At 42.5% G+C, this 12,597-nt stretch overlaps 1 protein-coding gene across 1 annotated transcript in view; it reads left to right on the top strand.

The window, feature by feature from the left end:
* The first annotated feature begins 6,805 nt into the window (after positions 1-6,805).
* Positions 6,806-12,597, top strand: part of LOC126175781 (2-iminobutanoate/2-iminopropanoate deaminase-like) — a 48,683-nt gene continuing 42,891 nt past the window's right edge. The window contains exon 1 of the mRNA XM_049922753.1: positions 6,806-7,014. Within this exon, the coding sequence (XP_049778710.1) occupies positions 6,863-7,014 (152 nt within the window). The 5' untranslated portion in view covers positions 6,806-6,862. The remainder of the gene's footprint in view (positions 7,015-12,597) is intronic.

Raw genomic sequence — 12,597 nt, forward strand, 5'->3', positions numbered from 1 at the left:
CAATTCCGAAGGACTCTTGCTTGTGGACATCATGCCAAGTGGAACCACTATAAATTCTGATGCATATGTGATGACACTGAAGAAACGTCAAGCTCGACTGAGTTGTGTTAGACCACATCGGCAAAAGTGGCACGTCAATGCACAGCCACATGTCAGTCATAAAACCATGGAAGCAATCACAAAACTCGGACGGACAACACTGAAACACCCGCCTTACATGGACTCGCATTCGGGAGGACGACGGTTCAATCCCACGTCCGGCCATCCTGGTTTTCCATGATTTCCCTGCATCGCTCCAGGTAAATGCCGGTATGGCTCCTTTGAAGGGGTATGGCCGAATTCCTTCCCTGTCCTTCCCGAATCCGGTTAGACTGATGACCTCGTAGTTTGGTCTCTTCCCCCAACACAACACAACCCTGCCTTACATTCATGACCTGGCTCAATGTGACTATCATCTCTTTGGGAAACTGAAAGACTCTCTTCGTGGAACAAGGTTTGAAGATGATGACTCCCTTGTGCAGGCTGCCGAACAGTGGCTCCAACAGGTTGGTCCAGAATTTTACCGTGCGGGTATACAGGCGCTGGTTCCAAGATGGCGTAAGGCAGTTGAGAAGGATGGAAATTATATGGAGAAATGAAAATATTGTTCCTATAGGATGTATCTACACACTGTAAAACTTTCAAACATGTAGAATAAAAGATGAATTTAAAAAAATAGTGTGCGTTTCTTTTGGAGTGACCCTCATATTTGAAGTCTCCTGAGTGAGCGTGCCAAGTTTCCATTACTTCCGACAGATAGCATAGCTGTAGGACAATTTCAAAATGGCGTCTGTAGGCGACGTATGATAAAAGCAGCGTGCCATCATTGAATTTCTCATTGCAGAGAAAGGAACTTTGGGAATATTCACAAACGCCTGTGCAAAATCAATGGGGCGTCTGTTGTCAGAAGTACAGTTAGTCACTGGGCATGGAGGCTGAAGTCATCAGAAGGCGGTTCGGCGGAGCTCCACGATTTGCAGCGGTCGGGGAGACCATTCACAGCTGTCGTACCTGAAATATTGCAGCGACACGCCATTAAAGGATGCCATTCGTGCAAGATATTTTGAGAACAATGAGGAGGTGATTCACACAGTGAAGCACTGGCTGCACCACCTGGACAAGGATTGGTACCGACAGGGCATAGACGCCCTTGTTTCGCGCTGGAGGAAGGCCATAGTACTGGATGGAGATTATGCGGAAAAATAGGGGTTGTAGATAAAACACCATTCTTTCGTGTGTGTAATTCTCATTATGTTCAATAAAGAACTGTTGAAGAAAAAATGCGGTACATTACTTTCTTGGCAATACTCGTATGATAAGCTGCTCGACTGTCAAGTCAGCACACATTTGCAGTCACCGTCGGGAAGTGGCGGGAAGGGATGGTGTTGAAGTCTAGGCTGACGGAGTAACGTGGTGAGAGCTTCGACAAATTGTCCTAAGGCCACAACTGGCGGAAGCTTTGTCCATCGGCGACGACTGACAGAGTTCTGGCGAAGCAGAGCGGTCGCTAACTGGGCGCTGGGTGGAAGAGAATTTGAGGCTGTTGGTTTCTGGCCACCGCAGGAGTCGGTCGCCCACATTGCTATCCATGCCGCAGAGTTAATTTCATTCGCAGTAGTACTTGCCCGGATATCGGACAAGCATTTAGTTTTTTTCATGCTTCCATCGGTCTCCAAGGCGGAGCCCGTCTCCTTGCAGCGGAGCCGACCACGAGTAGCAGCTGTCATCAGCTGTCATCATCCATCTTTCGCCGTAGTGTCTACAGTAGTGTCTGCAGTATATGCAGTTCCGGCCTGTAGTTTTAGTTGATTTTCAGTCGCCCAATATTCGAATTGAGGTTTCTTAGCAATGGCATCAGTAGAATTACATTGCCTCCTTAGGGGATATCGTGGTACTGCATCCCATTACCCACTCGTTTGTCGGTATTATACACTACTGGCCATTAAAATTGCTACACCACGAAGATGACGTGTTACAGACGCGAAATTTAACCGACAGGAAGAAGATGCTGTGATATGCAAATGATTAGCTTTTCAGAGCATTCACACAAGGTTGGCGCCGGTGGCGACACCTACAACGTGCTGACATAAGGGAAGTTTCCAACCGATTTCTCATACACAAACAGCAGTTGACCGCCGTTGCCTGGTGAAACGTTGTTGTGATGCCTCGTGTAAGGAGGAGAAATGCGTACCATCACGTTTCCGACTTTGATAAAGGTCGGATTGTAGCCTATCGCGATTGCTGTTTATCGTATCGCGACACTGCTGCTCGCGTTGATCGAGATCCAATGACTGTTAGCAGAATAAGGAATCGGTGGGTTCAGCAGGGTAATACGGAACGCCGTACTGGATCCCAATGGCCTTGTATCACTACCAGTCGATATGACAGGCATCTTATCCACATGGCTGTAACGGATCGTGCAGCCACGTCTCGATCCCTGAGTCAACCTATGGGGACGTTTGCAAGACAACAACCATCTGCACGGACAGTTCGACGACGTTTGCAGCAGCATGGACTATCAGTTCGGAGACCGTGGCTGCGGTTACCCTTGACGCTGCATCACAGACAGGTGCGCCTGCGATGGTGTACTCAACGACGAACCTGGGTGCACGAATGGCAAAACGTCATTTTTTCGGATGAATCCAGGTTCTGTTTACAGCATAATGATGGTCGCATCCGTGTTTGGCGACATCGCGGTGAACGCACATTGGAAGCGTGTATTCATCATCGCCATACTGGCGTATCACCCGGCGTGATGGTATGGGGTGCGATTGGTTACGCGTTTCGGTCACCTCTTGTTTGCGTTGACGGCAGTGGACGTTACATTTCAGATGTGTTACGACCCGTGGCTCTATCCTTCATTCGATCCCTGCTAAACCCTACATTTCAGCAGGATAATGCACGACCGCATGTTGCAGGTCCTATACGGGCCTTTCTGGATACAGAAAATGTTCGACTGCTACCCTGGCCAGCACATTCTCCAGATCTCTCACCAACTGAAAACGTCTGGTCAATCGTGGCCGAGCAACTGGCTCGTCATAATACGCCAGTCACTACTCTTGATGAACTGTGGTATCGTGTTGAAGCTGCATGGGCAGCTGTACCTGTACACGCCATCCAAGCTCTGTTTGACCCAATGCCCTGCCGTATCAAGGCCGTTATTACGGTCATAGGTTGTTGTTCTGGGTTCTGATTTCTCAGGATCTATGCACCCAAATTGCGTGAAAATGTAATCACATGTCAGTTCTAGTATATATATTTGTCCAATGAATACCCATTTATCATCTGCATTTCTTCTTGGTGTAGCAATTTTATTGGCCAATAGTGTACATTTCACATGTTCTCTTTGCTCCCCCTTCTCACAGTAGCGATGCACACTAGATTCCATGCAGTGTCGTTTGTGATAGGTTCTTGTCAACACCTCTGTCAGATGAGGACTATTTACATGTCTGGTTTACGTTAATATACGTGATTCTTCCTTGTACATATTCATGATCGATATTGTGTTCCATTTAATGAAAATAAATGTAATTGTTTAGGACGGAACTTATCAGTTAAACAGTCACACTCGCCAAAATCCGTTCCCATAATCGTTTTTGGAGGGAAACTTTGATCAATTGAGTTAGTGAATAAATTATATGATAGTTGCCTCCACACATAGGATTTATGTCAGGGCCATTACAAGATTTCTTTACACGCCTTGTGCAGATTCAGTATAAACCCATTTAGGTCTGTTTACATAACATATTGCTTCTGCCCCCTAACATGCATATCAGCTAAGAGTCCCACAATAGCAAACATACGGCTAGTTTCCAGTATCACTTCCGATGCAACTGGCTCATACGACTTGTTGCAGCTTATAACATTCATCTCACGAGCATTCTGATTTCTTTGTTACGAAGTAGTTCCTGTCCTCAAGGTTCTCTTGAGAGCAGGCACTACAGCTCTTGAACCCTGGGATGTCATCGTTGCCTAGGTTCTCCTCAAAGTGCTAAGGAACATTTCTAGAGAATCGCTGTTAAATAGACTCTACTTTTTGTTAGCTCGAAATGAAAACCCATCGACAATAACTGTGGAATACACAGTACTGTAGAACACGTAGTCAACCGAATTGCCTCGTAAGTCTTGTTGCTGAGGAACCCAGTTCCTTGCTCATGGCATGTTTTTTCCACTTTCTCCAGATATGGAAGGAACTCATTTTCCAGCAAATGAATCCTGTCATTATCTGTGTTGAAAAAATGAATCGTATCAGGACAAAATTTAGCTTTATTATAGCTGTGAACATGATGGATGTTGAACCATTTCTGAATCATTTTCATGAAATATACGGTCGCTGTGCAGACTTGGAACAAATGGGCTTTTGGCTGTACGGAATTTGTTTAGACATATTACAGAGCTGTTATTACTGGTGTAGAAAGTATACCCCTCGCTCGCTTCAAATACTTTCTTTATGTGGACAGGTTTTACGACATGATTTGTTTGCAGTTCAGAGATTTTTCATGTGTGAGCCACTTATTTCGTCTTCTCCATCAAAGACGGTCTTCCCCAAAAGCATGTTTCTTATATTTTTAAAATATGGCATTGATCAAACGCAAGAAGTAATTTTCAGCTTTTTTTAGATCATCTGGTTGAGTAATTTGTGACTTCTAGTCTTACCACTGGAAAGGCGTCTCATCATATTTGCATTGGTCTTATGATTGTCAGTAACTAGGCGTTGTATAAGAAATCCGCACTCCTCGATCTCTCTGACAACAACACTGTCAAATTATGTTGTTCCTTGCCTGCTATTCTTTCGTAACTTCGCATGTATTGAGGCTAGTGTTCTGAGAGCTTTTGTTAAAAGGTGTCGTTTATGATCAAAGAAAGTATCCAGCTTTGTGTCATATTGTTGTTTCACTGCTGTTCGTCCAATATCAAGGAACAGAATCTTTCAACGCCATTCAAACGTTTAGATTCTAAGATTAATCTCTCTTTTACAAACTCCTGTTTAGCACGAGTGTCGTCCAAATAGCGGGACAGTGTGCTCGTAGAAGGCAATTGTGAGATATTTTTGCAGCATGTATGAATGCTTTGGATGATGCTGATTTCCACGCTATACTATGTTCTATAATACAATCTGTCCATCTGGGAGAATATTTCTTGAAGTTGGCTATTTGCACAAGAAGTAATGAAGATTTTACATTTTATGGATCTTACTCTGCTGTTTTAATTATATGTGACAAAGCTTTGTGACAATTGCTGTTATAATACTCCAACTACTGAGTGGTTTCACTGAGTTTCTTTTCAAGACCTAAAAGTTTAAACCGTCCAATTTATTTTGCTCTATTTTCATCACCTTTCCTTCCGTCTAAAATGTCACTCTGGATACTGTGTAATGGGAACAACGGTAATTATTATTATTGCCGTGATACCTGTGCGAGCAGACACATGAAGAAATGGTTTGACCATGGATCTGATAATAGACCTCCTTTCTTATTTGACTTGTTTGGCTTTATAAAGCTAGATAAAAAAGGGAAAAAACCAAGGAAACAACAGCGTCCTGCTGATTCTCAATGTTTAATACATATCGATAGTCAGAAATAAGATCTAGAGTTTACTGTTGCGAAATCTGTTCCAGATATTTCTTTAAGCCATGATTCTTTGTAATCACGTTGGCTGAAAAATTCGTGAAATGAAACTCCTTTCACTTTACCACGTTGGCTCCTGCAAAAAGTAACGCAGCATTACACCATTGCAGTTAGTAAACTGAAACCTGTAACGTAACATCACTGTGTTCATGTAAATGAACGGTAAGATCATAAGAAATAACTAATTTGAGCAGATGTGCCAATGATATTGGAAATTAGAGAAGATATGTGAAACACGAAATGTGCATCGGATTTGTGCAAGCTTTGTAGTGGTTTCTCATAATAAATTACTGCATTTACATACATCCGTGTAATGGAATAAATCCAACGTAATTTCTTTATGACAACTCAATATAATGTCACAAATCTACTCAAGGAAACGAAAAAGCACGATGTTTAATCCATTTGCGCAGTTGATTCTCATGTCTATCCAGCGCGGGTCTACTGCTGCTAGCGCCACAGCGGCCAAGATGACAACTCCGAGATGTTCGTATAGTTGTACGAATGCCGAGCGACCTGAGCAGGCTGGGCGAATAGAAGCGATAGTAACATTACGGAGACGCTGAACGAACTCCAGTGGTAAACGCTACGAAAGAACGTTGTGCATTATCAAGTGGGTTACTGTTGATATTCCGTGAGAGTACGGTGTGAGAAAGCGTCGCGCAACATATCACTTCCTCCAGCATACTCCTCGTGAAATGACCAGGACGAGGAAATTCGACAAATTAGACCTAATATAGAGATTTACCTACAATCATTCTTTTCGCGCACGGTTCGCAAATGGAAAAATAGCACCACCAAAATCATGCTCCGCCACACACCGTTAGGCAGCTTGCAGAGCAGATGTAAGCTGCATATTTTCACTAGAACTTCTATAAGTAAATCACATTAAAATTTTGACTAACCAGTCAACTTCATATATTGCTGGCAGCATGACGATTGAATAAAAATAAGATTGACTATAAATTGTTGAAACATTTCGTAAGCTCTGTGGACACATCTCTCGGCTTGTTGCCAGTTTGTAACATTAAAAATAAATGTCGCTCTTTTAGGCTGAACGCATGTGTAACTGCAGCGGCGAGTAGTTGTATCATCGCTGGTGCCTGTTTATCACTGCGCGTGCTGGCAATACGACAGCGACGAGCGGCGCGATAGCAGTGCAGTCCGTGACCTCGACAGGTCCCTGTTGTGACGTAATGTTATGCCAGCAGAGCTGCCGCCGACTGTTGACTGGAGCAGTCGCACAGCTGCTAGCCTGCCGATCACCAGCACTCGCTGCCGGCATGTCCAAGACTGTCAGGAAGATCATCAGCACAGCGAAGGCGGCGCCGCCTGTTTCCGCCTACAGGTAAACTGCTCGAGTCTACTGACTCGTATGCTTACTTCATGTAAGACATAATTGCGTCGGTACTGCATTCCTTACGTAATGGAGTAACCTGAATTCTTGAAAGTGTAATGAATACTCTCTTGCAAGTTACTCTGCCATGGACTATCACCGAATTCATGAGAGTAAATCAATAAATGAAACCGAAAATTCGTAAAAATTTGGTGCTTCTTTTGATAAGAACTTCAACTGGAAGTCAGATGCTTCAGATCTTGACATATGGTTAAGCTTTTTGGTAATTTCCAAGATTGATTGCCTATCGAAGTCGCGGGGTCCAAACGATATATATCGAGCGTGCGATCGTAAATGGATCATGCAACTCTGGTGGCGGGCGTTATGAGTATGTTTACGGTGGTCGCTACAGCAACGACAAAAGAAGAACGTTATAAAAATACTTGTATTTTCAAGGGAGACGACTTATCTTACTCGTCGTCGGTGTTGTCATCATATAAAAGTCCATTACGACGGTCTGGATGGATAATTTGGAAGAGTCAAACCATATATTCTTCCTGGTACTCGTTCGTTTTCCGCACTGTCCGCAATGAAATTGTAAACGGTATTTCAGTATCGAAATTGTTTTTACGAAGTTCTACACACTTCGCACTACCACAATCTACATAGCATCTTATTTCCTCGCCCGGTGGTACTCCATATTTGTGACAAAAAGTCGAACAATTTTCTACGCTGGATAAACATGGAATTAGATTTTTCCATGTAAGAGAATCCGCCGAAGAAACATCAAGAACACCAGACATCCGACTCACTAACGACATAAATCGTCTGGGATTCCCTAGCAACTCACGAATATGTAATGCAGGTATGTAATGTAGAGCAACTAAGGGAACGACGGAAAAAAGATAAAAATGACGGTCACAAATAATTGATCACAACCCCCGCCACCAGAGTCGCATGATCGATTTACGATCGCATGTTCAATATGTATTGTTTGGACACCGCAACTTCGATAGGCAATCATTCTTGGAAATTACCAGCTTTTTCTCGCCATACTGCCAACAATTCGGTACAAAACGTCTGAGCTCTGAAAATTTTGCGTCACGATTATCTGATTTTGGAGACGAAGATGTCAAAAATCTGACTATACCCATTTTCATTCAGAAATGTCGTATGCAATATTATTCGGATATAATTCATAATTCGTCACTGAGGTAAAACGTATATTCATTTTATCGGTTGTTGTCAATGTTGTCGCACGACTGTATTACTTCGTATAAAAAATAAAACAAACCTCATTCAGTCACTAAGTGTTGTTCATTTCAGTGCATTTAGAGCGCAGACGGCTCATGTTCAGGAACTTCAACAATGAAAAGTTTGCATAAATTTCTTGAATTCAGGCCACTGTTGACCCTGTCAGGTGTACAGAAGTATATTACCTGTTACACTGAGTTGTAATGGAGCTACAGTTTTAGCGGAGCCGAGATAATGTGTCGTATATTAACATAAAATAAAGATTAGAAATGTATAAACAACATAAAAACGACATTAACAATAATAATCAATGACTCTTTCACATCGCGCTGCTTTCATGAATATCTGAAACAAGCAAAAGTACGGTAATACCAATGCAAAAATAAAATGGTGATACAGAAAATGTAAAAAGCTACAGACCAATTTCTTCGTTATCTTGCATTCCCAAAACAATAAGAACCATATGGAAAATAGATTAAAGAAATACTGAATAAATACAACCTCTTGTGCTATGTACTGTTCGTTTCAAGCACACAAGAAGTACGAAGCCAGCTATAGCACAGTTTACTGAAGTTGTACTTGAAGCTCTAGACTGGGGCGACAACACAACACGCACACAAATGATCACAGGTTTTATTACACAACTCTCTACACTGAAGAGCCAAAGAAACTGATACACTCTAATATCATGCAGGGCCCCGCAAGCATGCAGTAGTGTCACAACATGACCCGGCATTAACTCGGTAATTTCTGAAATAGTGCCGGAGGGAATTGACACCATGAACCCTGCAGGGCTGTCCATAAATCCGTAAGAGTCTCTTCTGAACAGCCAGCACGTTGTAAGGCATCCCAGATGTGCTAAATAATGTTCATGTCTGCGGAGTTTGGTGGCCAGCGGAAGTGTTAAAACTCAAAAGTGTGTTCCTGGAGCCACTCTGTAGCAATTTTGGACTTGTGGGGGTGTCACATTGTTCTGCTGGAATTGCCCAAGTACGTTCAATGCACAATGGACATGAATGGATGCAGGTGATCAGACAGTGTGCTTACGCATGTGTCACCTGTTTCAGTCGCATAGAGACATATGAGGGGTCCCAAAGCACTCCAACTGCACTCGGCCCACACTATTACAGAGCCTCTGCCAGCCTGAAAAGTCCCCTGCTGACATGCAGGATCTGTGGATTCATGAGGTTGTCTCCATACCTGTACACGTCCTTCCGCTTGATACAATTTGAATCAAGACTCGGCCGACCATGCAATGTGTTTTCACTCATCAATAGTCCAATGTCAGTGCTGACAGACCAAGACAAGCCATAAAGCTTGGTACTGTGCAGTCATCAAGGGCACATGAGTGGGCCTTTGGCTCTGAAAGCCCGTATCGATGTTTCGTTGAATGGTTCACATGCTGACATTTGTTGATGGCCCAGCACTGAGATCTGCAGCAATCTGCGGAAAGGTTGCACTTCTGTTCATGGCGAACAATTCTCTTCAGTGTTTGTTGGTCCCTTTCTTGCAGGATTTTTTTTCCCGGCACAGCAGTGTTGGATACTTGATGTTTTACTGCATTCCTGATATTCAATGTACACTTGTGAAATGGCTGTACAGGAAGCTCCCCACTTCATCGCTACCTCGGAGATGCTGTGTCCCATCGCTCATGCACTGACTATAACACCTCGTTCACTCACTTAAATCTTGATAAAGTGCCATTGTAGCAGCAGTAACTGATCTAACTAATGCATCAGACACTTGTCTTATATAGGCGTTGCCAACTGCAGTGCTGTATTCTGCCTGTTTACATACCTATGTATTTGAATATGCAGGCCTGTACCAGATTCTTTGGCACTTCAGTGTATTAGACAAATTAGGACCGCTGGAAATAAGGGGTATGGCAAAGAACTTGTTTAAATTATATGGAAAACTGGGTGCAACAACTTGAAATCTCATATTTCTAAAAGTAGTAAATCATTTATCAGATTCAAAATATATTAATATAGACGTCCTCCAGGAAAGTGTATTGGGCCCAGTCCTCTTCCTTACATACACACCTCAACAAAAGTTTGGAATATCATAGTTTACTGCAATGAGTTCTTATAGTACATACACTGTGGTTTGTACAACATCTTATTATCAAAATAAAAATAATCCCTTCTGAAGACAATGATTTTGGTTAGTTACAAAAAAAATCATTGTAAAACAAAGTGGGCTCTCTAAGTGTACATGTTGCAAGACAAAGACAGTGAAAATCTTTCTCACATGACGATTATGTCTTTAGTAGTGAGTATGTCCTCTATGCACATGGATGAGTTCGTCCACTCTGCAAGGTATAATCTGGATGATACCATCAAGTTTATCTTGGTATATAGGGTCCCACTCCTCAATGACAGTTCCAGTGAGATTCTGAAGATCAGTTGGATTCGGGCACTGTGCAATGGCCACCTTTAACAGTTCCCATGCATGCTCAGTTGCATTCATGTCTGGAGACAGTGCTGGCCAACGCATTTGGTTGACATTGCATCTTTGAAGATACCGAGACACTGCTGGACTACGGAGCGATCTCGCATTGTCATCTTCAGTATTTCTGGCAGCTGATGTTGGGCACCTGTGAGCAGACCGTTGGTGGAAACGATCCAGCATTGAAAGTGCTGAGCTGCTGTATCAACGGCATGTTTACATGACTTGGAAATGGCCACAAAGCATGCCAGTAGTAAGTACTGTCCAGTATATGCAGTATATGCTAATGCATTAATGTTAATGCTGGATAATGCATGAAGTGCCCAGGTCAGTGAGACCTCTAGTATCATAGACCAAAATTTTATGATAGTAATGCAAACTTTTGTTGAGCAATGTATATAAATCATTTCCCACAGAGTGTCAGGTATGGAGAAAAATACTGCTTGGTAATGAGAACATGATAATGAAGACAGACAAAAATTTGACACAGTTAACAGAAAAATCAAATGAACATTTCAGAGACATCCACAACTGGTCATTTAAGGTTAGAGTAACTTTAAATGTGAAAAAGACAAACTTTATAAACTTCTAACGAAATAAAAATCCCAATAATATTTCATTAAAATTGAGATTGTGTAACTGATACCATATTCTTGGGGATGAATGTAGACTGTCAATTGTAGTGGACAGAACAAGTGAGAATTTTGGCAAAGATACAGAAAGGAGTGTACAAATAGTAGTAACAGGTAACAGAGCACATGTAAAGAATTACTCAAATGCTAGAAATTCAGACAGTTCCATGTGAATAAATCTGTCACAACATAAATTATATATGAAAAATCATAATCTCTACACCACAAACAGAACAATACACGACCATGGAACCAAACCCATCTAAACAGAAGAAACAAGCCAAAAAGATAGTGTCTTATACCATGGAATAAAATTGTACCATAGACTGCCAAAAGGAAATAAAAGATGTGAATGATTCCCACACTTTTAGCCACAGGCTAAAAAAATATTTACCAAATAATAGCTGTTAAAATGTAAATGAATATTTAAAATAACTGTAGATGGTAACACAACGTTCAAGAACATTGCTCTGTGTAATAATTTGTCAAAACAATGACCTTAATTTTTTTTTTACCATACCATATTCAAACAGAAAACTGTAATCTTGTATACCACTATCAAACAGCAGACGAAAAATCAGAAACATTTAAACATTTTCTGTTACTATTTAAACTGCTGTTCCCCTTTAAAAACAAAAAAATATACACTCCTGGAAATTGAAATAAGAACACCGTGAATTCATTCTCCCAGGAAGGGGAAACTTTATTGACACATTCCTGGGGTCAGATACATCACATGATCACACTGACAGAACCACAGGCACATAGACACAGGCAACAGAGCATGCACAATGTCGGCACTAGTACAGTGTATATCCACCTTTCACAGCAATGCAGGCTGCTATTCTCCCATGGAGACGATCGTAGAGATGCTGGATGTAGTCCTGTGGAACGGCTTGCCATGCCATTTCCACCTGGCGCCTCAGTTGGACCAGCGTTCGTGCTGGACGTGCAGACCGCGTGAGACGACACTTCATCCAGTCCCAAACATGCTCAATGGGAGACAGATCCGGAGATCTTGCTGGCCAGGGTAGTTGACTTACACCTTCTAGACCACGTTGGGTGGCACAGGATACATGCGGACGTGCATTGTCCTGTTGGAACAGCAAGTTCCCTTGCCGGTCTAGGAATGGTAGAATGATGGGTTCGATGACGGTTTGGATGTACCGTGCACTATTCAGTGTCCCCTCGACGATCACCAGTGGTGTACGGCCAGTGTAGGAGATCGCTCCCCACACCATGATGCCGGGTGTTGGCCCTG

The sequence above is a fragment of the Schistocerca cancellata genome, chromosome 3, assembly GCF_023864275.1.
Source record: "Schistocerca cancellata isolate TAMUIC-IGC-003103 chromosome 3, iqSchCanc2.1, whole genome shotgun sequence".
NCBI classification, from domain to species: domain Eukaryota; kingdom Metazoa; phylum Arthropoda; class Insecta; order Orthoptera; family Acrididae; genus Schistocerca; species Schistocerca cancellata.